The 27550-nt window shown below is 45.1% G+C and overlaps 3 protein-coding genes across 3 annotated transcripts; 1 reads left to right on the plus strand and 2 right to left on the minus strand.

Annotated features, from left to right (window-relative positions):
• The first annotated feature begins 852 nt into the window (after window positions 1–852).
• On the plus strand, window positions 853–3079 carry LOC123115595 (FBD-associated F-box protein At5g22730-like). Its single transcript, XM_044536720.1, has 3 exons — window positions 853–2018; window positions 2142–2276; window positions 2377–3079. Exons 1-3 carry the CDS (start codon window positions 960–962, stop codon window positions 2851–2853), a joined length of 1671 nt encoding a protein of 556 aa, XP_044392655.1. The 5' UTR covers window positions 853–959; the 3' UTR covers window positions 2854–3079.
• Window positions 3080–15153: 12074 nt separating this feature from the next.
• On the minus strand, window positions 15154–16982 carry LOC123115596 (uncharacterized). Its single transcript, XM_044536721.1, has 2 exons — window positions 16179–16982; window positions 15154–16047 (listed from the first exon to the last, which is right to left on the minus strand). The coding sequence occupies exons 1-2, from the start codon at window positions 16943–16945 to the stop codon at window positions 15300–15302; spliced, it is 1515 nt and encodes a 504-aa protein (XP_044392656.1). The 5' UTR covers window positions 16946–16982; the 3' UTR covers window positions 15154–15299.
• Window positions 16983–21316: 4334 nt separating this feature from the next.
• On the minus strand, window positions 21317–27336 carry LOC123110297 (aspartic proteinase Asp1). Its single transcript, XM_044530776.1, has 9 exons — window positions 26971–27336; window positions 23242–26104; window positions 23031–23157; window positions 22716–22945; window positions 22391–22621; window positions 22111–22252; window positions 21830–22024; window positions 21665–21746; window positions 21317–21561 (listed from the first exon to the last, which is right to left on the minus strand). Exons 2-9 carry the CDS (start codon window positions 23346–23348, stop codon window positions 21443–21445), a joined length of 1233 nt encoding a protein of 410 aa, XP_044386711.1. The 5' UTR covers window positions 23349–26104; window positions 26971–27336; the 3' UTR covers window positions 21317–21442.
• Between the last annotated feature and the right edge of the window lie 214 nt (window positions 27337–27550).

Genomic DNA, 27550 nt, shown 5'->3' on the forward strand with positions numbered 1-27550 from the left:
AAGGTTGAATCCACATATATCCAACTAACTGAATCCCACATGATCCGTCGGAGACATACCCCAACACACCGTACGGCAAAGCTAGCTAGATGCCCCGTTAGGACGGGAGCTGAGCGTGGTGGATGTTATTTCATCTTCATGGAGTTGATGCCACTTTGTCGTTCTGAGTAGGACACAAAGCCTAATCGACCAAAAGAACACCTAAAACAGAGCAGGAAACCCTTCTGCCGTTAAGGGCGATCGAACAGTTTCCAAAAGAGCAACCGACACGCAGCGTGGATAATTTTGAAACCCTGGAAGCAACATTGCTGTTAGCGGAGCTAATAAAACTAGCATCCACTTGTGAGAATATTATGGTTGGATTGAAAACTTTTAAACAGTGAGCTATCTGGCGCCCTGGATGGCTCTACAGTTGATATATGGAAGGTTCACTCGATCCGAGGGAGCCATGACCAGAGGGTTATGACTAGAGGACATGTTTATACAAATGGGCCAAGAGTTAATTGATACAAAATCTAGGAACTAGGATGACCAGCTGATTAAGGATTACTTGTAGCCCATAGATTAGCTGAGATAGTTCAAGTCATTCTTGATACAGTCGAGTATTGAGTATAAGGAGAAGTGGTGACTGATGACTTCCCGCAGGTTTCGAATTCTTTCGGCATGGCGACTATAGCACACCGTGCCTGGGAAAGCAATGTTTTTATATTAACACAGTGTAGTGTCAAAAACACTCTTATACTACGGGACAGAGGGAGTGATCATTGTTTAATAAAGGTCGCTGGATTTCAAGAAAAGAAGGGGGGAAAACAGCGTAGTGGGCTGGCCAAGCAAAGGAGCGCTGGTGAAATCTTGGGACGGAGCCGTGTGATGTGAGCCATCCAGTATCTTGGCCAGCCCATCTTGACACGAGAAAGGACCAAACGAGCCTCTCTCCGCCGGCGGTGAGAGAGGAGAGGATGGAGCAGCGGCGCAAGCCTCTTCCGCGCCGGCCGACGTACTGCGCGCCTTTTAGGTCAGGTCGTCCACCAGCCAAGAAGAGGAAGAGATTGGGCTCCGAGGGAGAGATTGAACCTTCGGCCGGGGCGGCAGGAGTCGACCGGATCAGCGCCCTCCCCGACGAACTCCTCGGCGAGATCATCTCCCTCCTCCCCATCAAGGACGGCGCCCGCACCCAGATCCTCGCGTCCCGGTGGCGCCACCTCTGGCTCTCCGCCCCTCTCAACCTCGACTGCCGTGGCTTCGCCACCGCCGCCGATCTCGCGGTCGTCAGATACCGCAGGGTCTACAACAACGTCCCCTCTGCTGTAGCGCACATTCTTGACCGCCACCAAGGCCCCGGCCGCCGCCTCCGTGTCAAGGGGTACCGTCTCCCCGTCGCCGCCGCAGCCGCCGCCGCCCTCAATTGGTGGATCGTGGCCCCCGCCCTCGCCGCCGCCGCCGCCGCCGCCCTGGATTGCTGGCTCGTGGCCCCCGCCCTCGACGGCCTCCAGGTGCTCGAGTGCTGGGTTTCTTCCAAGCATTCTAAACCGCTTGGGCCGCTGCCGGCGTCCGCCTACCGCTTCTCGCCCACCCTCCGCGTCGCCACCTTTGGTGGCTGCCGCCTCCCCGACGACGACATCGCCCAAGGGCTTCACTTCCCCAACCTCAAGCACTTGTCACTTGAATCCGTCTCCACCTCGGAGCACTCTCTGCACAGCCTCATCGCCGGTTGCCCCGCTCTAGAATGGTTGATGATTCACACAATCTTCGGCTTCCGTCGCCTTCGGATCAATTCCCTCACTCTTACGTTCATATGTGTGCAAGATCAACTTCAGAACTGCAAGCGATTCAGTCCGATCCAGTTTGAGGAACTTGTCATCGAGAATGCGCCTTGTCTTGAAAAGTTGATCCCTCTCTACTTACAGTGGGGTCTGCAGGTGTCGGTAATCTCCGCGCCTAGACTTCACACCTTGGGCTTCCTTACTGATTGGGGCGACCATAGTACCAAACTAGAGTTTGGCTCCACAGTTATTCAGGTGATTAACCTTCCATGTGCTCTTTATACTTCTTGCCTTATATATGGGATGTCTAACTAGTTAACCCGTGTTTGTCATCTGCACTTGCATATAGCCTGATTTTGTCTCCCATGCTCCATTTAGGGATTGCGCGCCGATAGCCTGACAACGGCGGTGCGCACTGTCAAGATTTTAGCGGTCAATGTCCATACTCTTAGTTTGGATAATGTTCTTGACATGATAAGATTCTTTCCATGCCTGGAGAAGCTGCTTGTGAAGGTGGCTATTTCTTCCTTGACAATTCCTAGCGTCGTTCAGCTGAGCTTTCGATATACTCACTGTTCTAAAGCGGTGAAAGTTTTTATGTCTTTCTTTGCAGTCATGGAGTTTGGGTGAGAACAATTTGTGGCATCGTAAACACCGGGATCTTCTCACATGTCTTGACATCCGTCTCAGGACAGTAGTGTTGGAAACGTATCTGGGCAGCTGGTCACAGGTTAACTTTGCCAAATTCTTTGTGCTGAACGCCAGAGTGCTGGAGTCAATGATGTTTCATGTTGAGGCCAGCTTGTACGACGAGGAGTTCTTGGCAGAACAGTGTACGAAGCTTCAGCTAGGGAAAAAGGCTTCAAGAGATGCTCAGTTTCATTTTACAACTGGTACTTCTCTTGAAGCTGTTTGGGAGACCAATCATCTCAGTGATTTAACTTGGATGACCCCTTCCTGTGTGGATGTTGAAATGGGTTTGGTCAGTCAGGAATTATCTTTGCCTATCTCATTTCTGTTCTGTTCAGACTTGCTTAGTACCCTTGATTGTAGTATGTGTATATGTACAATCTTGTGTCATTTGTTTTGACATACACTTGATGGTATATGCACAATCTCACTGAAAAGTTTTGGATTCTTCAACAATGTTGCTACAGTATAAGACGGCGGCTTGTCGAGATCCATCTTTTAATCTTCCATTGGAACATCTGTTCAATGACTCTGCATGCAGTGTCATTCTTCAGTGGTAATTGAAGGTTGGGTATTAATTCTCGAATGTCTTATGAATACCATTGAAGTGAAGGAAAAGGAAACAACTTAACTCTTGTGATTTAAATGATATTTTTACTGTCTGGACCATACATCGCATCAATGTATTGGTTACTTATATTTATCTAGCTTCTGGAGGATTTATGAGTTCACCCTACTTGTTATTGCTTGGCCTCGTACAATGGAAGTAAATGCGAATCGTTCTGTTTATCGATGCGACTGCATTTTGATTATTCATTAAACTACTACTGCATCTAAATTAACAAGTGCAATTGTATCGAGGTTTTGACAGGTGCAATTGTGTTGAAATTTTGAATTGGAATATATCAGATGGTTTTCGTGTCTGGGTGTTCTATGCACTGTCTTGTGCAGTTAGAGACATCACACACAAATAATCTTACTATTGTTTTGTGCTGTCCTATTATACTTTTTTTCCGAGAATGATTGTCTTTTGCTTTATGTCGCCTTTTTTTTGTGCTATTGTACTTGTGAGGAGAAATACTTTTTTTTTGTCTTTTGCGTTATGTCGCCTTTGATCTTATTCGAGTAATCCTCTGAATCTTTTATTTGCTGTTGCCACTCGATTCTTGTCTGTTTCTTTGCAAAATTGTTCTGTGAACAGTGACTCAGCATCGTAGAGTACCACATTAATTTGCAACGAGGTGAGTCACACATAGCCGTTACCATATAAGTTATCGGTCCTATATTATTCATGCTCCTGGATTCAGTCATATATGTATTTTCTTGGCCTTGATGATTCAATAATTTCTATGATGCTTTGCTTCATGGCCGCCGCAAGTTTGCATCGCTGATTGCTAAGTTAGCTACCACACATTATATGTTCTCAAGCATTTGTCTTATGTCGCCTTAAATTTTGTTTCACATTGTTCTCTGAGTCATTGTTTTGCACTTCTGCTATTGCCACCGAGTCCTCTGATTTAATGCCAATGCAGCTTCTCAGGTATCTGAGAACTGCCTGCTACATCTAAATAATATCCATACCTTGGTTGCTCCCTCTCAGAATTCGAAAAGTACCCAACTCTATACATTGACTGTTGTGAAGATCCTGAACACCATTATTTGCTAGCTACTTGATACAGGTTCGGTTCTTGATGAGATGGAACCTGAAACTGTATCTGTTATAGTCTTGTAGATAAGGCTGACAGCAGCAAAACTTGTGTGTTTGTGATGTGTGCGTTGGAACTTAGCTGTGAGTGTAGAGACGGTATCCACCAGCCGGAATAATCTAATAATGTCACTTGTGTACTCAATACAAGTACTCAATCATGCATATATATCGAGCATGCAATGCAGGAGTAATTTGATTCGAGTACTGATGTTTGTAGTATGCCTATATGCACATTTCCGTGTCATTTGTTTTGTCATACACTTTAGGGTATATGCACAATCTCACTGAAAAGATTAGATCCCATCTGGATTCTTCAACGATGCAGCTTTGGTCTTCCATTGGAACATCAATTAAATGACTTTGCCTGCAGCGTCATTCTTCAGTGGTAATTGAAGGGATGTTGTTTTCTCTGAAATGTCCATGAATACCACTGAAGAAAAGGAGAAGGAAACGACTTTACTCTGTAATCTGAAGTCAGTTTTGTATTGTCTGGTCCATACATCATATCAGTGAATTGGTTACTAAATTATGTTTATCTGGCTTCTGGATGATTTAAGAGTACACCATTTCTTGCTGTTGCTTGGCCTCATACAATGGAAATAAATACGGACGGTTATTTTTATCGATGGAACTACATTTTGATTATTTATTAAACTACTTGCATCTAAATTAACAAGTGCAATTGTATCGAAGTCCTAAATTTGAGTGTCCGAGATGCTCTTTGTACCTGAGTGTTCCAGGCACTAGCTTGTGCAGTTAGAGACATCACACACAGCAAGTAGTCTTAGGTTGCTGTTTATTTTACTTGCGAGGAGAAAGCTTATTGTTTTGTTGTATTGAAGTCCTAAATATGCTGCTGTTTGAATCTTTCCTTTGCTGTTGCCACTGGACTCTTGTCTGATACTACATTCTGTGAGCAGTGACTCAGCACTGTACAGTACTACATTGTTTTGCAACAATGTGAGCCTCATAGAGACGTTACGATTCATATTTTTGGCCCTTAGTATTATTCATGTTCTTGGCTTCAGTCATTTGTATTCTCGTGGCTTGATGATTCGTATTTGTCATTCCTATTCAGCGCTTACTGGCTGTAATAGTATGATGATGGTTTGCATCGCTGATTGGTAAGTGATCAGCTAGCACGCATTATTGTTAAACTCAATTATTTCTCTTATGCCGCCTGAAGTTTTCCACATTGTTTTCTGAGTCAATGTTTGCAGATCACAACTCTAAATGTTGACAGTTTCGAAGATTTTGAACACCAACATTTGTAGATCACCAGCTACTCGATACAGGTTCGGTTGTTGATGAAATTGAATCTGAAACTTGACCTATCCGTTGTACATATATAAGTTGCCAGCAGCAAGACTTGTGTGTGATTGACGTGTGTGTTTAACTGTTTATGATGGGAGAAGAGTTGAGCTGAAAGATGATGAGGCTAATGCAGAAACCATTTCAGCCTGTTCAATTCAGCCCTTTTTTTTAGGTCTTTACCGTGCAATGAAAAGAAGGGTATTTGAAATTTTGAAGTGACACTAACATTTGTAATAGCTAAAATAAGTACTACAACCTATTTGCCAAATTATAGTGCATAGAATTATTTTTTGTATATTCAAATTTTTGACCAAGTTTATGTATACAAAAACAATAATTTACAATACTAAATATCATATAAAAATATATCTCATGATGAATCTAATGGTAGTAAGAATGTTGATAATTTATTTATAAACTTAGTCAAAGTTTAAGGATGACCTTGAAAAGAACTTATATATATGCACTATAATTTGGAGGGGGTAATTATGTTTTCTTCAGCAGATCTTTCATCAGAGATGCCGTTAATTAAGTATGGTTGGTTGGTGAGTGCTTGGCGTTGGAACTTAGCTGCGGGTGTAAAGCCGGCATCTACCAGCCAGACTTAAATAATCACACAGCGTCACATGTGCAGGCTACGCACCAGCCCGGCATGCAATGCGCGAGGTAATTTTCAGCCTCCAGCTAGCTTAGTTTGTTCCCGTCTGCCTCCACACAGTAACGGATCAGTTGCTCAGAATCCTCACTCGTTTTTTTTTTGTTTTTTTTTTTGCGGGGTGGTTTTTTTTTTTGTTTTTTTTAGGGTACGGAAGCTTTGGATTTGACGGGGGCATTATCGAGAAGCACTTCTCTTTATTACTGGGCCATGTTCGAGCACAGTGGATGCGGCGGTGGTAGGTTGTCGGCAGGACTGGATTATTACCCAAGATTCGGTGGGGCGGTCTTGTGCAAGTCTGGGCGAAAGCTTTGTGGTTGACGGAGTCAGTGCCGGGAGTATATAGCAAAATACTACCACATTACGGGCTAGGGTCATAAAAAACTATCATTCTGTTAATTTTTCAAAAAAAACTAGTACAAAATTGGCTGGCTGTTTCAAAAATAAAACTAATGACTGGATGTTTAAATTTTGATCCGGATTATGATAGGACGGGCCAAACAGTAAGCGTTGACTGTTAGCAAATTTAGTGTTGACTGTTAAAATGGACCAGAGGCCCACATGTCATCTGTCGAGAAAACCAATCCAGCCCATTATTTAGAAAAGAAGGAGCCAGCGGAGCCACCCGGAAAATCCTATTGGACGCTCGCTGCGTCGACTTGTCGAGGCTTCGCACAGAGAAGTTAGCGACAGCGATCAAGATGGGCCTGCCCAGTTAGGAGATAGCGCTGCGCTGCAGCTTCCGGTTTTGGAAACCTTCTGGAGGGTTCCTGAACGGTTTTGGGAACCTTCTAGAAGGTTCTTGAACCGGGTTTTCACTGGTTTTTTTCTTTTTCTTTGTTGTTTTTCCTGTTTTTTTCTTTTTCTTTCTTCGTTTTTCTGTTTCTTTATTTCATCTTTCAATTCCTTTTTCTTCTCTTTTTTTTTCTTTTTGTTCACATTTCAAATTATGTTTGGGAGTTTCAAAAATCTTCCAATTTCAAATTCGCACTTCCAAATTTGTTCCCCATTTCAAAATTTGTTCTCAACATTCAAAAATTGTTCGTGCTTTAAAAAATTGTTCACGCTTCCAAATTTGTTCGTGCTTTAAAAAATTGTTCGCGCTTCTAAATTTGTTCTCCATTTCAAAACTTGTTCTCAACATTCAAAAATTGTTCGTGCTTTCAAAAATTGTTCACGGTTCCAAATTTGTTCTTCATTTTAAAATTTGTTCTCAACATTCAAAAATTGTTCGTGCTTTCAAAAAGTGTTCGAGCTTCCAAATTTGTTCTCCATTTCAAATTTTGTTCTCAATATCCAAAAAATGTTCGTGCTTTAAGAAATTGTTCGCGCTTCCAAATTTGTTCTCATGTCAAAAATTGTTCTCAAGATTCAAAAAAAAATGTTCATGCTTTGAAAAAAAAATCCATGCTTCCAAGTTTGTTCTCTGTTTCAAATTTTGTTCTCAAGATTAAAATAATGTTCGTTCTTTAAAAAATGTTCATGTTCAAATTTTGTTCTCAAATTTCCTCGCTTACAAATTTGTTCTCTGTTTCAAAATTTGTTCTCAAGATTAAAAAAAATTTTGTGCTTTAAAAAATGTTCATGTTCAAATTTTGTTCTCTAAATTCAAAAAATGTTCGGGATTTTAAAAAGTGTTCAGTTTATCAAAAATTTGTTCAAGCCTTTTAGTTTTTCTTCTAAAATTTGGAAAGTGTTTGCTTTTTAAGAAACACCTTTTCAAAATAATTTTCGCGTTCGGAATTTGAGAAAATGTTCGGGTCTCCTTTACATTTAGCTCCGCACGCCATATCAAACCAAGGACGGTTGTCTATCGCGATGGCTATGCTCGTTCGTGGAAAGTTGGAGGTCCCTGGTTCGATCCCTCTGTCGAGCAGAGTTTTTTGTGATTTTTTCACTGCGTTGCGCGAATGGGCCGGCCCAGCTGGAGACGCGCCTGTGCGTCCGCTCGACAATTCGCCGCAGCGAGCGGCGCATAGGAGCTCTCGAGCCACCCACCCTCTCCTCTCAGGCACTCCTTCGGGCGTGGCTGCCCGAGATGCACCGAGTACGAGTCGCCGCGTGTTGGTGCCACGCCCTGGCCATTGTGGTGCCTTGGCCGTTGCCGCGAGGTGCCCCGTTGTGGCGCCCTGGCCGCTCCGGCACCTCCGTCGGTCTCTGGTCCCGTGCCTGGAACCACACCGCCCGTCAGTCTCCAACTCCGACGTGCTGCCCGCGACTCCCCCTCCTTTCTCTTCTCCCCATGCCGCCATGGAAGTCGGGCTCCTCCAGCCTCCCTTGCTCATGCCGCACTGAACGCCGCCGGCGTCGTCTCCACCCGGATCCGCTCGGCCGTCGCCTCAAAGCCGCTGAGCGGCCGGTCTCGCCCGAGTCTAGCTCCGCGCGCAGGGTGCAGATCGCAGGTCGCAGCTTCGGCTGCCGCGCGAGAAGGAGTGTGTGGAGCTACGGGAAGGAGGGAGGATGGGTGGTGGAGCAGCTCGCCGGCGGAAGAGAGGTGGTCGTCGTTGCGCCACCGCCTCGCCGTGGCCTGTCGCCCGCTGTTGCCGCTCTGCCATGGTCAGCCAGATCTGGACGGGGATTGAGCCGGCAGGCTTATCCTCCCCTTCCTACGGTCTCAAGCCCACACTGCCTCCCCCAACGGCCTCAAGCCCGGTTCGACGGTCTCAGAATTTTGTTGTTGTTTTTGCAACGACGTTCCTCATAGGCCAAGTAATCGCTACTTTGTTAGAATGGCTAGTGCCATGATAGGCGATAGCAGTGATTATGGGACGATCGAGTCTGGTTAGCTATCTCAAAATGAACAATAAACAAGAGGATCAAAGAATTGCCGCTGTTGGAATGGCTAGTGGCATGGTAGTCCAACAAGGAGTAGAAGACAACTTCATCGGATCAGAGTGGCTAGGATTGTGAGATGGATTTGTCATCCACTGTGACAGAGTTGCTCAAAAGATTTGTCCCCGGTGGCTTGGCTGGCTGAACTTACGTGGGGACAAGTACCTTGTAAGGCACGATATATTGCAGTGATAACATAACTATTATCAACAGCACTTGCAAGAATCTAGGATCCGCCCGACCCTGACCCCAACCTGCCCTAGCGTCATTTCCCCGTGAGGCGGCCGGGGATGCGCGTGTGCCCCCTTCCTCCACCCCTCCTCCTCCCACTCCCCCTGCCGCTGCCGGGGGGCGCACTTGGATCTGGTCCGGGTGGTGTCGGTGGCGACGGGATATTCTATAGCCCGCGCGCTTGGCCCTCCTTCCCGGGGCAGGGGGTTTGCGGCGGTGAGGCTTGGGTGGTGGTGGTCCGGCGACCTGGTGGCGGTGGCCAGCGGCAGGTGCGATCGTGGCGTTGGTCCTTGGCGGCAGGGTGGCCGGCAGCGCGTCTCCGGCCTAGATCTGGGCCCTTAGGGCCCCATCTGGGTCCTAGAAGGCCGGCTCCGGTGCGGCCTCGCTGCCTTCTGCTCGGTGGAGAGGAGGAGCGGCTCGGATGGGGGGCGGCTTCGCAGGAGGCATGCCTTCTGCAGCGCGACGGTGGGAACATTACAGGCATCTCAGGACCCGGCTGGGCCTGGTATGCTCCTGCTATTGCGTCCGGTCGGTTACCATCATTGACAGTGGAGGTTAGTCCCTGCCGCGTGCCGACGGTGCCGCTACCCCTAGTCTTGGCTCATCTTCTTCTTTGTGCAGGCCCCACTTCGCGGTGCCGTAGTGAGACAGCGTGGGTGGCTTGATGACCGGGTTGGCACAGGGTGGTGGACGGTATATTGGTGGGCTCTGGAGCGCCCGGGGTGATGGTTGGGATCGGGAGAGATCCCTGCCAGCCTATCCGACACCGGCGCGGTGCCGCCTGAGGGTGCCGCCGGACCTTCCTGGAGGGTGTCAGGTGCTACCCTCCCTTTCTCCTCCTCGTGTACCGGGGGAAACCCTTGGCAGCAGCATCATTATCGTTGTGTTCCTTCTTGGAGGTGTTGATGGGTACCGGACCTTCGGAGCCTAGGTGCTTGGTGGGAGATCTCGGGCGTAACGGTCGCAAGGCTTTTTCGTCTTTGTTGATCCACTATTGCGGCATTTGTTGCTTTTGTATTTTCTCTCTTTTCTTTTGAGCTTGATTGTACTGCTTCCATCAAAGCACCTATCGTTGTTTGTATCGGTTGGTTGCTTTATATAATATAAAGCGGGGGGAAATACTACATCGCTAATAGCACTTGCAATAGAAATATAAAATAAATGTAACTAAAATGATACACGAGTGCTTTTAGCCTTCCACGGACGGATATTCTTTTATATTATATGTTGCTAGGGAATTCACCTCTTTTCTTTTGAGCTTGATTGTACAGCTTTCACCAGAGCACCTATCGTTGGTTGTATCAGTTGGTTGCTTTATATAATATAAAGCGGGGGGAAATCCTATATCGCTAATAGCACTTGCAATAGCAATATAAAATAAATGTAACTAAAATGATACACAAATGCTTTTAGCCTTCCATGGACGATATTCTTCTATATTATATGTTGCTAGGGAATTCACCTCTTTTCTTTTGAGCTTGATTGTACAGCTTTCACCAGAGCATCTATCGTTGGTTGTATCAGTTGGTTGCTTTATATAATGTAAAGCGGGGGAAATCCTTTATCGCTACTAGCACTTGCAATAGCAATATAAAATAAACGTAACTAAAATGATACACGAATGCTTGTAGCCTTCCACGGACGATATTCTTCTATATTGTATGTTGCTAGGGAATTCACCCATCCAGCACGATGTGTACGGAAAATATTGGTATTCTCGCAAGGGTGTGCAATGGCTCAAAACTATCATAATGGGTTGGCCTCATGTTGCCTAAGCATTCAACTCCGAGCTATCCAAGTGATAAGCGTGTACGGTAGCCCTCCATTCTTTTCCTCGGAAACTACTCAAGAAGAGAATCTCTTTGAATGGGTGAAATCCAAGTATGTTGCATAAATTGCGACCCTCTTGAACCATGCCTATGTTGTCAACAACGTCATCATTGTCGGAGTCCCATTCGAATTCCTCTTCACCCAGTGCTTTCTTGTTGACTTCCGGAAGTTGACAACGAAAGAACTCATAGTTCATGTCTTGCAAGATCCAGGGACCATGAACTCGCCAGTTGAACGCTAGCACGTGCTTTAGGTCGTATTGTCCCTTGAGCACCCACTTCATTTCATCACATGATTCATCGAGGATCCAAACCTTAAGGCCATCACTACTGGTTGACGCAAAGTACACGCCCTTTTTTGATCTTCCCAGATAACCGAGTCCGTCCAACGGCACTTTAATCACACGGTATGTATCATCGGTTAGAGATATCCTGCAAAAATCGATCATTGGCACATACGTTAAAGAGATATATCCGAGTAGATACTATAGACCGAGTAGATACCTCATGACAAAGATAGTTTGGTAATACACGTAAAATGCTCGTCGATAGTAGACGCCGCCACAATTGGGCCAGCCGTGGCGCATCTCAACAGTAGACCCCACCACAACACCTTCTCTAGCGAAAGACCTCTGTTCCCAATGACCCGACCTTAACGAGAAGACATTCATGATGCATGTAGACAGCAGCCATTCGGATTTCTCCACTAAGGGGTCTACTTGGGCAGTACCGCGGTTGGCCAGACCGTTGTAGAGACTTGTCTTGTGCAAATATGGGATGCTGAACACCTGATAGTGCGGCGATATGGTGGGATCAAAAGCTAGATACATATCGAAACCATAGGCGATCCCCATGGGGTCAAGGTCTGGACTAGGAGGCAAAGGATCCCAGCGCCGCGTGGCAGGGTTGGTTAACCACATAGTTTTTGAGCAAGAGGAGGCCATTACAGTGGTCTCGCACGAAGTAGTCTCCATCGAAGCCATCACCTATCTCGGTGGAGGGGGAGACGACCGGAGGCAGGAAGTCGAGCTTGGTGTTAACCGGGGAAGAGGAGGGGCGGGCGAAGAACTCCGGGAACGCGTACTCCTCAAACTGGATGAAGATACCGGCGAGCGAGAGCGGAGCAGGCAGGCGTGGAGGAGGTGGCGGTCATCGATGACGCGGCGCCAGGCCTTGCAGATGCACCGTGACGCGGCGAGCCAGCGCGGCGGGAGCCAGCGGAGGACGTCGGCCAGCACATCGTCGGGTAGGTCGTGGTCTTCGCGAGCTTGCAGCCGCTGGCGTTCCATCGATCGAGATGCCCAGATGTGTCGGCCGATCTGGAGTTTGGATGTGCCGGCCGGTAGTACGTACGTCCGTACGCGGAACAGCTGGATGCATAGACGGAAGAACAATGCGTCGTATTATATAAGCAGGAAATTAACCCGGTACCGTGCGTATACACAACAAAGAGAAATAAAGAACCTAGAGTCCAGTTTCTTAAATGTTTCAAAATTGCCCTCCCATTGTTTTGTTGAATCATGTAAGTGTAACCTAGAGTCCAGCTTCTGCTCGAGGCCATGACCGCAAGCAATGCAACACGGTGACTTTCGGTAACAAGACATCTGTTGCAAGAAAAAAAGAAGAGTGGTTCTTCTACACCCACTCTTGGTGCACCCACGGTGCACCCACGCAAGAAAACATACCAAAACATTTTAAAAAAATATGAAACTTCATGGAAATGATCATCAACAAATGTTATGGGGGCTTGCAAAATTTGGTGGTCAAATAACATTCGAGGAGCACGTCACATGCATGGTGGCGCTCCACACCATTGTCTCCGTTGTCACCAACAGCCTCGTTATCGCGCATACGCTCAAGTCTCCCTTGAACCATTGCTTTCTCGTTGACTTTTGGAAGTTGTGAACGATATGTTTCATAGTTGTTTTCTCCGACAATCTCACTCTTGTCATCATCATCATCATCATTATTTGAGCTCCACTCAAACTCTACAACTATTGCTTTCTTGTTGTCTTTTGGAAGATGAGAACCAAACGAATCATAGTTGATGTCTTCTAAGACCCAGGGACCATGAACATCATTATCAAACGCTTGCACGCGCTTAAGATCATATTCGCCCTTCAAAACCCACTTCGTCTGACCATACGATTCATCTAGGATCCAAACTCGAAAGACATCCTTAATGAATGATGCAATGCACACCCTGTTTTTTGGATTTTCCTAGACAAGAGTGCACCCTGATATCCATATCCGTCAGTGGTTTGATCACACGGTACGTATCATCTGACAAGGATATCCTGTAAAATCAAATAACTCTTATAAATATGTAAAATAAATAAACAGACTAATTGAGTAGCCATTTTATTGTGGTTATAATAAGCGTCGGCATGATCAAACTAGTAATGGAATGGGTCGAGACGTTGAGTACATATATACCTCAAGAAAAAATTATTTGACTGTGCACGTAAAGTGCTCGTCGCCAATAGACGGCACCATAGTGCCACCCATGTTGCAGTCGCAGCCGCAACTCAGCAACAATCCCTGCAGCATTACCTTGTCTAGCAAAAGACCTCTCCTCCCAACGACACGACTTTGAGGAGAAGACATTCATGATGCATGTAGATGGCGGCCATTCAGATTTGTCGACCAAAGGGTCTACATAATCCTCAGGACCTCAGTAGCCACGGTCTCCGGGCTGACAAGGCCTCGGGGGCAGACAGGGGACCCTGAACACCTGGTAGTGAGGCGACAAGGTGGGATCGAGAGCTAGATACCGACCGAAAACACGGCTCATCCCCATGGGGTCGGTGAAGGGCATGAGCGGAGGCAAAGGATCCCAACGTCGCGTGGCAGGGTTGACCACGCACTCGCTGGTCAAGAGAAGACCGTTACAGTGCTCGAATACGGTATTGTCATCCTCCTCATAGGGATCCTCGAGGGGAGGCAAGAAGTCAAGCTTGGCGTAGATCTTCTTGCAAGAGGAGGAGGGACGGGAGAAGAACTCTGAGAATGTGTGGCAGCCGAAGTTCATGAAGATGCCGGCGAGCGAGAGCCGGAGCAGGTCCGCGCGCAGGAGGCGGCGCTCGTCGATGGCGCGGCGCCAGGCCTTGCTGACACAGCGCGACACGGCGAGGCAGCGCGGTGGGAGACGGCGGAGAACGTCGGCCAGCACGTCGTCGGGTAGGTCGACGCAATCTCGCTGCCGCAGGCGGCGCTCCATGGAGCGATCCGGCCCATAGCTCAGACTGGCTACGCTTTACTGTCGATCTCTCCTTGATGGATGGATGGATGGATGGATCCGATCCGATATGTATATTGACCAAAGCTGTGCAGGAAGTCGGCCCGCACGGTACAAAAAGAAAGCTAAGAAAAGCTAGAGTCCACTTTTTCCACGGCCTACAACAGCTCTTTAATACTCCTATATAATCCTAAAAAAACATACTATAGTTGTTTTCTTTAACACAATATACAATCGTACAATAACGACCGCTGATGGCTGCGGGCAAGGGCAGGATCCAAGCTTCACCGGAGACACTCTTGATGACAGATATGTCATCGCTTGGAGCACCCCGTGAGACAACAACTAAGATTAAGCCTTTTGAGAAATAAACAATGCAACCTAAAACCCGCTCAAGATTGACAAAATGCCATTCTCTCGCGCTAAATTCACGAAGCGGGGGACCAAAGGACGGAATGGACAAGGGACTCGATATCCTGGTAAACCCCAAACCGATCGGTTGGAGGAAGAAGGAACCACGAAAGATGCACAAGACAGGGAGAATATCATCTCTACCGATCGGTTTAGAGCGAAGGCCAATCTCTGGGGACAACACACGTATCATGCCAATCTTCGTGGAGCAACATGCTTCTCAGTATGTTTATCTCTTGCCCTGTGATGCAAACCTGGCGCATACTGGTTTACTTCGTATATACTCCCTCCGTTCCTAAATACTTGTCTTTCTAGAGATTTCAACAGGTGACTACATACGAATCAAAATGAGTGAATCTACACTCTAAAATATGTCTACATACATCCGTATGTCGTAGTCCTTTTAAAATGTCTCGAAAGACAAATATTTGGAAACGAAGGGATTACTAGCTAGATGCTTAATTGATTCAAACTCACATGCATGATTCACACGAGAATCTAGCTATTTCGTAATAATAGTAGTGTACCGCTAGCTAACGGCATAACAATAACGATCAATTTATCTCTAGGAAGTAAACATAACCAAAGCAACCTACTAAATAACAATAGTAGTGTACCGCTAGATGCTTTATTTGTTTCTAGGATAGTCACCGGTCCAGCATGGCGTGTATGGAAAATATCCTTGTACCCCTAGTTCCTCCTGTAATTGGTCTTCCATTTGCTGGTATTGCGTTGGGCAGATGTTCCCTAAGCATTCCACCCGTGAGCTATTCAAATGATATGCATGCACTGTAGCCTTCCACTCCCTTTCCTTGAAGCTGCTTAAGAAGAGAATCTCTTTGTAGGGGTGAAATCCGAGTACGTTGCATGCATTGTGACGCTCTCCAACCACGTCTCCGTTATCATCAAGAAGATCACTATCATCGTTATCACGCTCAATTCTCCCTTGGACAATTGCTTTCTTGTTGACTTCCGGAAGTTGTGAACGAAGTGTTCCATAGTTGTTTTCTCCGACAACCTCACTCTTGTCATCAGCATCATCATCGTTATCTGAGTTCCACTCAAACTGTTCAACTATTACTTTCTTGTTGGATTTTGGAAGCCGAGAACCAAATAAATCATAGTTGATGTCTTCTAAGACCCAGGGACCATGAACATCCTTATCAAACGCTTGCACACGCTTAAGATCATATTCACCCTTCAACACCCACTTTGTCTGATCATACGATTCATTTAGGATCCAAACTCGAAAGACATCCTTAATGAATGATGCAATGTATACCCCCTTTTTGGATTTTCCTAGATAAGAATACACCCTGATATCCATATCCATCGGTGGTTTAATCACACAGTACTTATCCTCAGACAAGGATATCCTGCAAAATCAAATAATTCACATGAATATGTAAAGTAATCTGACTAATAATTGAGTAATTCGTTTGTTGTGGTTACAGTAAGCGTCGACATCAAACTAGCTAGTGATGTAATGGGTTGAGAGCACACATACCTCATGAAAAAATTATTTTGGCAGTGCACGTAAAGTGCTTGTCGCCAGTAGACGGCACCAAAGAGCCACCTTTGTCGCACCTCAGCAACAATCCCTGCAGCATTACCTTCTCTGGCAAAAGACCTCTCCTCCCAGTGGCCCGACCTTGACGAGAAGACATTCATGATGCATGGAGCCGGCGGCCATTCAGATTTCTCCACCAAAGGTTCTACATAATCTTGAGGACCTCGGTAGCCATAATCTCCGGGCTTATAAGGCTTCGGGGGCAAATAGGGAACCTTGAACACCTGGTAGTGTGGCGACACGGTGGGATCGAAAGCTAGATACCAACCGAAAACACGGGTGAGCCCCATGGGATCGGCGAAGAAAGGCCTAAGCAGAGGCAAAGGATCCCAGCGTCGCGTGGCAGGGTTGATCACGCATGTGCTGGTCAATAAGAGACCATTACAGTGGTTGGAGACATAGTAGTCCATATTGGGATCCTTGAGGGGAGGCAAGAAGTCGAGCTTGGCGTTGATCCTCTTGGAAGAGGAGGGACGGGAGAAGAACTCCGGGAAGGTGTGCTCGTCGAAGTGCATGAAGATGCCGGCGAGCGAGAGCGGGAGCAGGTCTGGGCGCAGGAGGCGGCGCTCGTCGATGGCGCGGCACCAGGCCTTGCTGACGCAGCGCGACACCGCGAGGCAGCGCGGCGGGAGATGGCGGAGCACGTCGGCGAGCACGTCTTCGGGTAGGTCGCCGCAATGTCGCTGCCGCAGGCGGCGTTCCATGGAGCGATCCGGCCCGTAGCTCAGACTGGCTACGCTTACGATCGATTTCTCCTTGTATGGATGGATGGATGGATCGGATCCTATATGTATATTGACACGGCACGGTACAAAGAAAGCTAAAAAAAGCTAGAGTCCACTTCTTGCACGACCTACAGCAGCTGTTTAATATATACTAATATAATCCTAAAAAAACAGCTGTTTTTTTTTTTTGAAATTGTCCAGCAATTGCTGGCTATTTCATTGATTCATAGCAGGGAGAACATGATGAAGAAAACATGGTGCGCGACGGTCATTGACCAAGGAGAAAATTGTAGAGAAAATAAAAATAGAGATGTCACTCATAATCTAACACTCTCACGAAGGATCCCCAAGGGGCTCTCAATGCAGCTTGCTCCCGCAAGTCTCCAAAGTTCCAAAATACTTTGCAAAATTCTCATAATGTCCGGTGAAGATGCCACCTTGTTTTGGAACGTGCATTTGTTTCTCTCCCGCCAGATCTCCCAGCATACCGCAAGAAGCATGGTTTTGACTCCTTTTCGATCCCTGGTGCCGCCCCGGTGATGATATCTCTGGTTATTGTCACTGGTTGTTTCTGGCTGCACTCATTCTTTGGCGTTAAAGTGGAGCAGCCACGCCATGTCGCCACTTGTTGCCATACACTCCAGGCCGTGGGGCACTCCCAGATAATGTGCTTGCTTGTTTCAAAATTTCTGTGGCATAGTTGGCAGAAATAGCCATTTGGCCAGCCCCGTCGTTGCAGTCTGTCATTTGACCAGACACGATTTTGCAGCAGCAGCCAGCAGAACATCTTTACCTTCCCTGGAGCCCACGCTTTCCCGATGATGCCTTCAAAAATTGAATTGTGTCGCCCCTGAAAATGCATGTTGTAAGCTGAACTTGCTGTGTATTCTCCTTTTGCCTCCATGTTCCACCGAATTTGGTCCCTCACTGCTCCATCTAACTGGATGTTTGCCTCTCGGATCCTTCGGTGCAGCTGCAGGAATTCAGGGAGTATCTGGCTGGTATCACCGTGCTCAAGGTCGTTGATCCATGCTTCATTTTGTAGAGCTTCTGAAACTGTCCTGTTTTTTCGCTTGGAGTGCTTGAACAGGGCTGGGTAGCGTTGAGCCAGCGTCTCCGGGCCAAGCCATGTTGATTGCCAGAAAGACGCTGTTGTACCATCTCCAATGGTGACCGTTGCAGCTGCAGCAAACAGGGCTCTGTCGACGTCGTCACATGGCGGTGGTGTGCCAACCCATGGCCTGTCCGGGTCTTTCCAGGCAATCCATAGCCATCTTAGCCGTAGTGCTCGACTAAAGCTTTGCAGGTCCAGGATCCCCAGCCCTCCTTTCTCAGTTGGCGCACAAACTGTTGGCCAATTTACCTTGCAGCTGGCCCCTGTTGTTGTTTTTTTGAAACAGTACAATCGAACTAACTCACATGCATGAGCATACACTCACCCTATGAACGCACACACGCACACCCTACCTTTATGGACACATTCGAAAGACTGAGCCGACATAACATCTTGAGATTTTACGAAGTCACCATAGATGCCTCGCAGTCGACTGGTACGTCTCTTCCCACTTAATGAACATCGCCGGAAGTCTAAAATAAGTCCAGAAATAATACTAGTATCAGTGTCAAATCTAGAACTTGAACCGTGATGGGCTGAGCATACCACTGTCTTCCTAACAATCTAAGCACAGGTTTAATATATGTACAGCTACAATGTTTGAGGATGAAATAAAACAACAATGTTTCAACAACATGCATGTGTATCTTTCTTTTTTTCTGTGTAGGTGTACCTGTACAAGCCAAGGTACCAAATCTTTTGAGCCCCATGAAGTATGATTACATATATCAATTTCAAGGTATGAGATTGCTAACTGAACCTGCCGCACCGTCCAAATCTGTTTAGCCCCTCCATTGCAACCTTGCATTATGTTGTTTAGTTGAATCCGGAAATTTTTTCTACTTCTATTTTTTAATAATAATTTAGTTCAAGAAATCTCAAGCCATTTAATAGGTGAAATGTATGGGTATGATATGGTTCATGATACTGTTACTCCAAATTAGTTGTTTTTCTTTGTAGTTCGGATTATGTAGGCGCATGGCACATATCTCAAAGCAGCGGGCCTCCCAATGGATGGTATGGATATGACATGTACCGCTTGTGTAGGTACATATGCATTTCCGGGACAAATGGTTCATGATACTGGTGCCCCAAATTTAGTTGTTTTTAATTATTGACTTCAAGTTTGCTTCATTTCTTTTATCAAAAAATGTGGATCTATGGGATGTTTTTCACAGAGTCAATATACTGGCTGGTATGTCCTATTTTCGTTGGCCCTTAAAACTAACTTCTTGTAAAAAAAATATCCCTTTTAATGCTACGTCGGTGCCCCACATAACATACTTAGAAGCAATCCGAAGCAATTCTTTCATATGTAGAATTGTTGTTTTTTTGTATGTTCATCCAGTTGATGGTGAACTTATAATTTGTTAACGGTTGAGACCTATATCATGTGAAGTAAGTTCCAGTTGACATGCTCCACAAATGTTGCTGCATGCAATTCGTTGGAGACGCGAGTTGGAGGTGGCAACGGCGCTGCTGATAAGCCAAGCAAGAGGATCAAAGAATCGCCACTTTGTTGGAGTGGCTAATGTCATGACAAGAGTGATTGTGGAACTGATCAAGTAGCGGAAGATGATTTCCTCGGATCGAGTGGCTAGCATCATGAGACGGAGTTACCATCCAAGGCACATTCGAGATTTTTTAGAGCATGTGCCTCCTTTTTTAGATCACGACCCCCTGGGGGTCGCCTGTGGTTTCTATACATGTTTTAGCTTTTGATTCCACCATGTTGCAAACTACCAGGTGTTCAACATCCCTATTTTATAAGGATATCATTGTCTATAAGCGTGTGGTTGTCTGCAATTATGCCCATGTAGAACCCTAAGTGGAGAAATCCAATAGGCCGCTATCTTACATGCATCTTGCACGTCTCCTCATCAAGATCGGGTCCTTGAGGGGAGGGCGTGTTCTTTTACTAGAGAGTGTATTCTTATGGGGCCCACCATTGAGTTGCGTCGCAGTTGGCCCAATCATGGCGCCATCTACTACCAATGTGACTTTACGTGTATTGCAAAACCATTTTTTTCCATGTGGTATCTATTCGACTCGATCTATCCAATCCATTACTAGTTTGACATCTAACGGCTAATATTGTTCCTAAATAGTTTAAGACCTCCACAGATTGTATGGTTCTCTTAGGAATTTTGGAGACTTCCATTCATTGATATGTTTCACTACACAAGACATTGGATCATAATATTCGATCCGACTGCCTAACAGTTGATTGAGAAGTCACGTCGTCAATGTAAAAAAATGTCAGTGGACCAAATACAGGTAGAACAAATATTATTTAGTAGAACAAAAAACGGTTGCGCATTTGGAAAATGTGCAACTGGTCTACATTAGTGTAGCATTCCATCAAAATATTAAAAACAAATGTTTATGTATAACTTAAAAAATCAAAATGTACGAGTAGAGAATCAAATGAACCAGTTGCACATTATAAGTACATGGGTGGCACATCTTCAAAATGTGCAACTGATTTGTATTAGGAGTACCACAAACCAAACAGAGTTTGGAGACCCATAGTACAAATAACAGAATCATAACATAGTTGCACATTACAAGTAGTTACACATGTTAGAAAATGTGCAACTGGTGTAGATTAAAAGTGCAGCTGTAAATAAGAAATATAAGGGCCAAAAGATTACCATTCCTGAAAATAATCCTTGCAGCCTGAATATAGCAGAAAAAATACAAGAAAAAGCGTATACATGATCAAAAGGTCCATCCTGGACCTCCAATAATTCTGAAGCGTGAACTGATCCAAGCTATAACACCATACATAACTGAGATGGAATCAACAGAAATCACACACTCAGAAAGAAAGAAAAAAGGCGACCAGTGGCAAAAAAAAGAGTCAATAATCACAAGCAAAACCGCATAAGATTAGGGTCATCAAATCTGTACAAAATGTATTTCTACAACCCTAATTTTTTTAGTGTTGATTATGTTAATTTCCCACAAGAGGATCAATAAACCTTTTCTCACTCTCTCATTATTCCTCTGATTCCCTGTGCTTATTTTTGTGTGAACAATTCAAAGATTTCCCAAATTCTTAGTGACATGCATGCTCAGGGGTTCAGGTCCAGCTGTGCATGCAATAGCTCTGAAACTTATTTCTGTAGTGTGTTATATTCTTTCCGAAAAATAAGTTTGCTTCTTGGTAGGAGGACCATGCATACAGTCAATCTAATATCATATCAGGATTGTAAATATGCAGAAGGTACACATTCCTCAGTATGCCAACATTTTATTCGTAATAAGCGGGAGCATCATACAGTGTTTCAAACACCATATGAGGGCACTGATTTGTTCTCGTTAAGGTTTTTGTCTATGTCGATCTGATCGAACATTATTCAGAGACGCGAATGGATGACGGATTCAAGCTCCAGCGCCTTGTCGCACTGCGCAAGAACCCATCCGAGCTGCTTGCTCTCGTTGTTGTATATCACAAACAGATCCTGCATCGTGACAGCTGCAGAACAGAGGTTGAAATTACAAATCTTTTTAAAACATGCAAGGTTTACTAGTTTCAAGAGCCTGGACAACTTGCATCTGAATCTGAGCTCCATATATACCTCCGATCAAGATAAAGTTCAGCTCCTTCAGAACAGGATCCGACGAGGCATCGCGGATAGCCAAGCACGTTTTCCCGTCTTCCTGCCATGCCAACAAACATACACAAGACATGTTAGCCATTAATTGTTCAGTGATGCTTATCGGTTGGGTTGTCGAATGTTCACCTCCACGATGAGGTAGTTTTGAGGAGGGATGTCCAGGTTGCTGGTGCCGCCGGCGTGGGTAATTTTTAGTGACAGTGCCTTGAATTGGTTCTTCACATCATTGACAGATCTGAATGGCTTTTTCCCTTTCCAGCATAGAGGCAGAGCACGACCCTTCACCTCTTCAAGTGATGATTCACTGAGAGTACCTCTAACCTGAAAGACTCAAATCCCATGAGTAGCATTTTATTTATTATGGGCATCAGAAATTCAGAATGCACTGTGGTTTGAAATTTACCTACCTTTGAAACAAGTTCATTGTATATCTGGGCAGGCACGAAGGTGTAGGTGGTACCACTGTCAAATACAGCCTCAAATGTTGGATTCCCTCTTATCGGCTGTTTGTCAATGAACAGCTCTGCTAGGCCAGGTGAGTAGTACAACCTGCGGAAAACGATGGTATAATAAATGTTTGGAACCAAATGGAAAGTAAACAAGCAATAATGATACTCTTCTTTGACTTATGCATGTTAGATCCAAAAAAAGTGAAAGCGAAAGCCATGATCACAAAGAAATTCTTACAAGGATTCTCTCATGGGTACCCAGGTTACGCCGCGGGAGGGCGGATTGAAGTCCCCAACGTAGAGGACACCCTTTCCTTTGCTGCTGAGGCAATGTCCAATGACGTTCTCTGTTATCATCTTTAGCCCCTTGAGTTGCGCGGCAAAGCCTGCCTTTCCCCTCCCGAGTCCAAGGATGCCATCTACCGACGAGGGCGGTGCGTCTGCTGGTTCCTCCTGGTTGTATCCACATCTGTGCAAAATGAAAGTGACCGTGCATCATCAACATCCAAATAAAGTTGGGCACTGAACATGTAATAACACTAATATTTCAGTTAGTGTCGTACCCGAAAGCGATGGTTTTCTTGTCTTTCCCAATGACAGAAATGATGTCAGTGGCAAGGTCACCTTCTGACTTCCCGGTGACATACTGAATCTCGTAGTGGCATCGATGTGGATCTTTCCTGGAGCACTCAGGGATCCCAGGCACGTCTCTGCGCATCGCAGCACATAGCGGGCCACCACATTGCACCTTCAACTTGTCAGCTGCTGGCTTGTAATATGGGTGTGGTGGCCTCTGTGGTAAAAACGAAACATTTTTCATGTGGCATCAAACACAAAGTATTACAAATTGAACGGAACCGAGTGTTGTTAGTTGTTACCGGGTGGCAGCCCTTGCAGCCGTGGACCGGGTGGTGGCACTCCAGCCAGGTGAGGTTGCTGCCAGTGTCGACGTCCAGGAAGTAGGGCTTCGCGGGTTCACCGATGCTCAACGTAGCATAGAAGTGGCTGCAGAGGTACAGAAAACGCGCGTCAAATATACAGAGAAAACCTCAAGCCTGAGAAGGCCATGAAGGGTTCGGAGAAACATACCCAACAGGGTAGACATTGCCTTCGAGCGGGAACTTGATGGCGGAGGACGGCGCGATTGGGAGCAGGAGGACGAGGAGACCGATGATCGGAGGCCACATGGCAGCCATGGTGGGGGAAGAAGGCTGAGCTGTGGTTTGCACTCTGGGGTCTCACTCCTCTGTTGGAACTCTGTGTTTCTTTGGATGGTGAGAACAAGGTGGTGAGGTATTTATAGCCGCTGGCTTCGGAGCTTAACTTCCTCTGCTTCTTTCTTTTTATTATGCATTTTTTGTGGGTTTTAATATTGACTTTCTTCTCAAGTGATGTGTAATTCCACTAGAGTTCCCTGGCTGTTAAGTCCTTGTTTGGAGCAAATGACCCCCCCCGCCCCCGCACACACACACACAAATTCCACCAGGAACAAAAGAAATTTCTGCTGACTAGATGCAAATTTCATGTGTTCTGAATCAGACCTAGAGAGATTAAGGCAGGAAAGAAGATTTAGACATGAAAAAATATTATTTGGACTTACAAAACTGTATGCTGTGCACGACAATCAGAGATTAGTGATAGATAATACCTATTCTTAGGAAGATAAATATAATGGCATACCAAATGATACATGACTAGCAAATAATGAGGCATCAAAAAATTTCAGCTCAATTTTGACTTTGGAAATTCGAAACTCAATTTATTTTGTTCTGCTTGGCTGTACATGATACACATATATGCAAGGTAATGCATCTTCCAGATATATGCATACTATTAACTGCAGAAATTCTTTAATTGAGTGGGCATATGTAGTGTAGCTGAAGAGTAATGAGAACAGTGGTTCATTTCCAGTGAGATAACTGCAAAACTTGTACTCTAATAATGTTTTCCCAGAATGGTAAGAGTAGAAAGGTTCCCATTTCTGTCTTGATCATAATTCAAGCACACGTTTCACGGTTGTGTTCACTATGAAAGGGGTATGCTTATTGCTAGCCAAATAAGTACTAATGACTCATCTTGGAAACCACAGAAATAGATAAGGAACATGGAGGCGGTTTCAATCTCCACTCCATGAAGCAACATAGTATAAAAAGGAAAAATATGATACATGAACTGACAACATATACTGTTGCAACTCATGCCTATCAAAGCTCATCATGTGTCAAGTGTAACTGCTCAGGTTTGATCTGAAAAATCTGTATGCAGTGGGCTGCAGACACACAAGCATTTCATCTTCATATAACATTACTATATATAAAGCATCAGTCAGTACTCAGCAATCAGAATTGGTTTTAAAGTTTCTCAAATTTTAGAAGTAACCCATAAAAAAGGGCAGCCCGGTGCATGTAGCCCCCGCTTGCACAGGGTCCGGGGAAGGGTCCGACCACTTTGGGTCTATTGTACACAGCCTTTTCCTACATTTCTGTAAGGGTCCAACCACTTTGGGTCTATTGCATGGTCACAAGGCAGCAGCTTCATATAACATTACTATATATAAAGCATCAGTCAGTACTCAGCAATCAGAATTGGTTTTAAAGTTTCTCAAATTTTAGAAGTAACCCATAAAAAAGGGCAGCCCGGTGCATGTAGCCCCCGCTTGCACAGGGTCCGGGGAAGGGTCCGACCACTTTGGGTCTATTGTACACAGCCTTTTCCTACATTTCTGTAAGGGTCCAACCACTTTGGGTCTATTGCATGGTCACAAGGCAGCAGCTTTACCACTGCGCCAAGGCTCCCCTTCAGAAGTAACCCATAATTAAAAAAATGCTATTTCGGCGTACTACTCACCCTCGAAACTAGAGTTATCCTGCATACATGAAAGCATCTGATCAAGAAAATATACGGTTATAGAAGGCCTGCTCACAGTGTTACCTACCTGCTCCAGTGGAGCATTCAGTTCTGAGTCCGAATAAAGCATAACAATCTTTCATAAAAAATTAAATCACAAAAGCATCAGATATATCATGTATTGAAATTTTAGGGCTTCGAGTGAACGGGATGCTAGAGCAAGGCCTCCATATTATTATGAAAAGGAAGAGCATACAGGTTAGTGACTTACTATTTGTCTCTACTACATGATCATCCTTGTCTCCACTCATCCCTCATTTTGGCCAGGCATGTTAAGACAGTACGACTTTATTTGGATGGCAATAGCAGCATTCAGTTGGATAGTAACAACTGGCTCTAATTGTATTTCATTGTAAACAAATGTAGTAATATCACCTTGTACAAGTCATTATGTTAAAGATTCTCCTTTTCCTGTCATTTATATTTTTCTCAATTAGGTTCACACTGAAAGGAGTATTACATTGCAAAATACTAAATATGTAGCAAGGACAAAGACGGTTTCAAGCTCCACTACGTGAAGCAACAGTTATTTGAGAGCGATTTTACAGTGCAATTTTAGGTATCAGATTAGCCATCCATTCATGGAGTTTTTAGGTATTTTACATTGATGAAAAAAATAATCTCAGCGTTAGTATTGTACAAGTCAGGGGGGCCCATCATGTTTTCTCAGGTCTGATCTGCTTGATTCTCTCTTTACTATTAGAAAAACTTACTCAGGCTCTTTTATGCCACATCCAGTAATTAACTATGACGTTTTTTTAACTTTGGCGATTACTCCGGTATAGTAATACCAACTTCCAGCATTTTTGCTTGTCTATGTAAATATTACCTAAGAACCTGATGAATTGTTGATGCAGAAATATTTGTATGGGAAGTTAGGGATCGTAAGTTTGTCACAAGAGCCAATTGAGCTTTACCAGAAAGCTTGCAGCATATGAGCTCTCCGAACAGAAACGAAACTCATTTTACTAACCTGCTCCTGATTTATCTTTTCTCTTGAATCTAACCTCGTCTTTCTACTGCCTGAAATTGTCTCAAAGTGGTACTGCACAAAGATAAAACTTCATCCAGGATATTATTCATTGTACAGCTCCAGACATTTGTAATCTCCAAACTGAACAAACTGAAGCTTATTAATGTTGTTTCATGGTTGACACAAAGTATAAAGATTAATCAAGCTGCAAGTCCGCAGCTTGCAGGGCACAAAACGAAAAAGGTTCACACACAAAACCTCCCAAGATGAGCACCCTCGAGGCAGTTTGTTTCAGATTTGAGGATCAAAGGTCAGAACCTATTAGAAATCCCAAGCAAGTATAACGTTAAAAAAATTCCAAAGCGCACTAATCATTCCAAATAATCACACAATCTGACAACACTTTCCACAGAAAGAAATGAACTCTGAAAATTGGTCTGAAGTATAACAGCTCAACAATCTTAGGAGCTTGATCCTGCCAAGTTTCATCCAAGGTAACAAAGAAATACACAGAGCTCGATTAAACATTTTAATCTCCAAACCAAACAAACTGAGCAGGACAGACCTCACAAGCCTGCTAATGTTCTTCCATGGTTGACACAGAGTATAAAAACAAAATAAATCCTATCAGGTTTCATTCAAGGTAAGGAAGAAATACACAGATCTTGATTAAACTCTGCGTCCGATCGATAGCAGTTTCCCATGCGTGTATATTATTTCTTGATCACATTTCAGTGTTTCGCCATAAAAAAAAATAGATGTGGAACTCTTGTACAACTTATCGAAACAAGGATGGAGATGTTAATAAGGCAAATGGTAGATAGGTTAGCTGCTAGTTCAAACCTAGAAATGAACAAGAAAAGATGTGGGAATCTTGGATCTAGTGATTTTGCATGAGGTAGGTTGCAGCAAAAACAGATTTCAGAGAGGAACAATACCTGAAAGAGCAGCACGTTTCTGAACATTGCGTTCTCACCCGCAGGCAGCTCGTCGCCGGTCTGTCCATGGATCCGGCGTCGCGACTTGTACTCCCTGCCGCTCCTCCACCGCAGCTCCCCCCTGCCCTGCCCGTCGACGCTGCCCTTCCTCCCCCGGAGGCAGCTCGCTGCTCGAGGGGGCTGGAGCCCGCGGAGGAGATGAGGCGGGAGGATGCTTCCCGTCTCCGGCGTCATCCTATGGCGGCGCCGCATCCGCGTCACAAACGGGGTGGCGAGTTGGGGTTGCCGCCGCGGCGATCGCCGGACGTGAGCACGGGATAGCTTCAGAGAGATTCAGAGAAGAAGTTCAGAGATAGAAAACGATTACGCCTTCCACAATAGGTTACGTCTTCATCACACCCGGTGGATTATTTCCCCCACGTTTTCTTTTTTTGGAGGGATATATATTCCCCCCACGTTTGACATACATAATCCTCACATCCAACTTCATGCCATGTCACCACTTGACAAGAGTTGTAAGCTATATGAAAAACATAAAAAACTTCATGCCATGTCAAGAGAAAAGATATAAAAAAAAGAG

This window comes from Triticum aestivum, chromosome 5B (assembly GCF_018294505.1).
Source record: "Triticum aestivum cultivar Chinese Spring chromosome 5B, IWGSC CS RefSeq v2.1, whole genome shotgun sequence".
NCBI classification, from domain to species: domain Eukaryota; kingdom Viridiplantae; phylum Streptophyta; class Magnoliopsida; order Poales; family Poaceae; genus Triticum; species Triticum aestivum.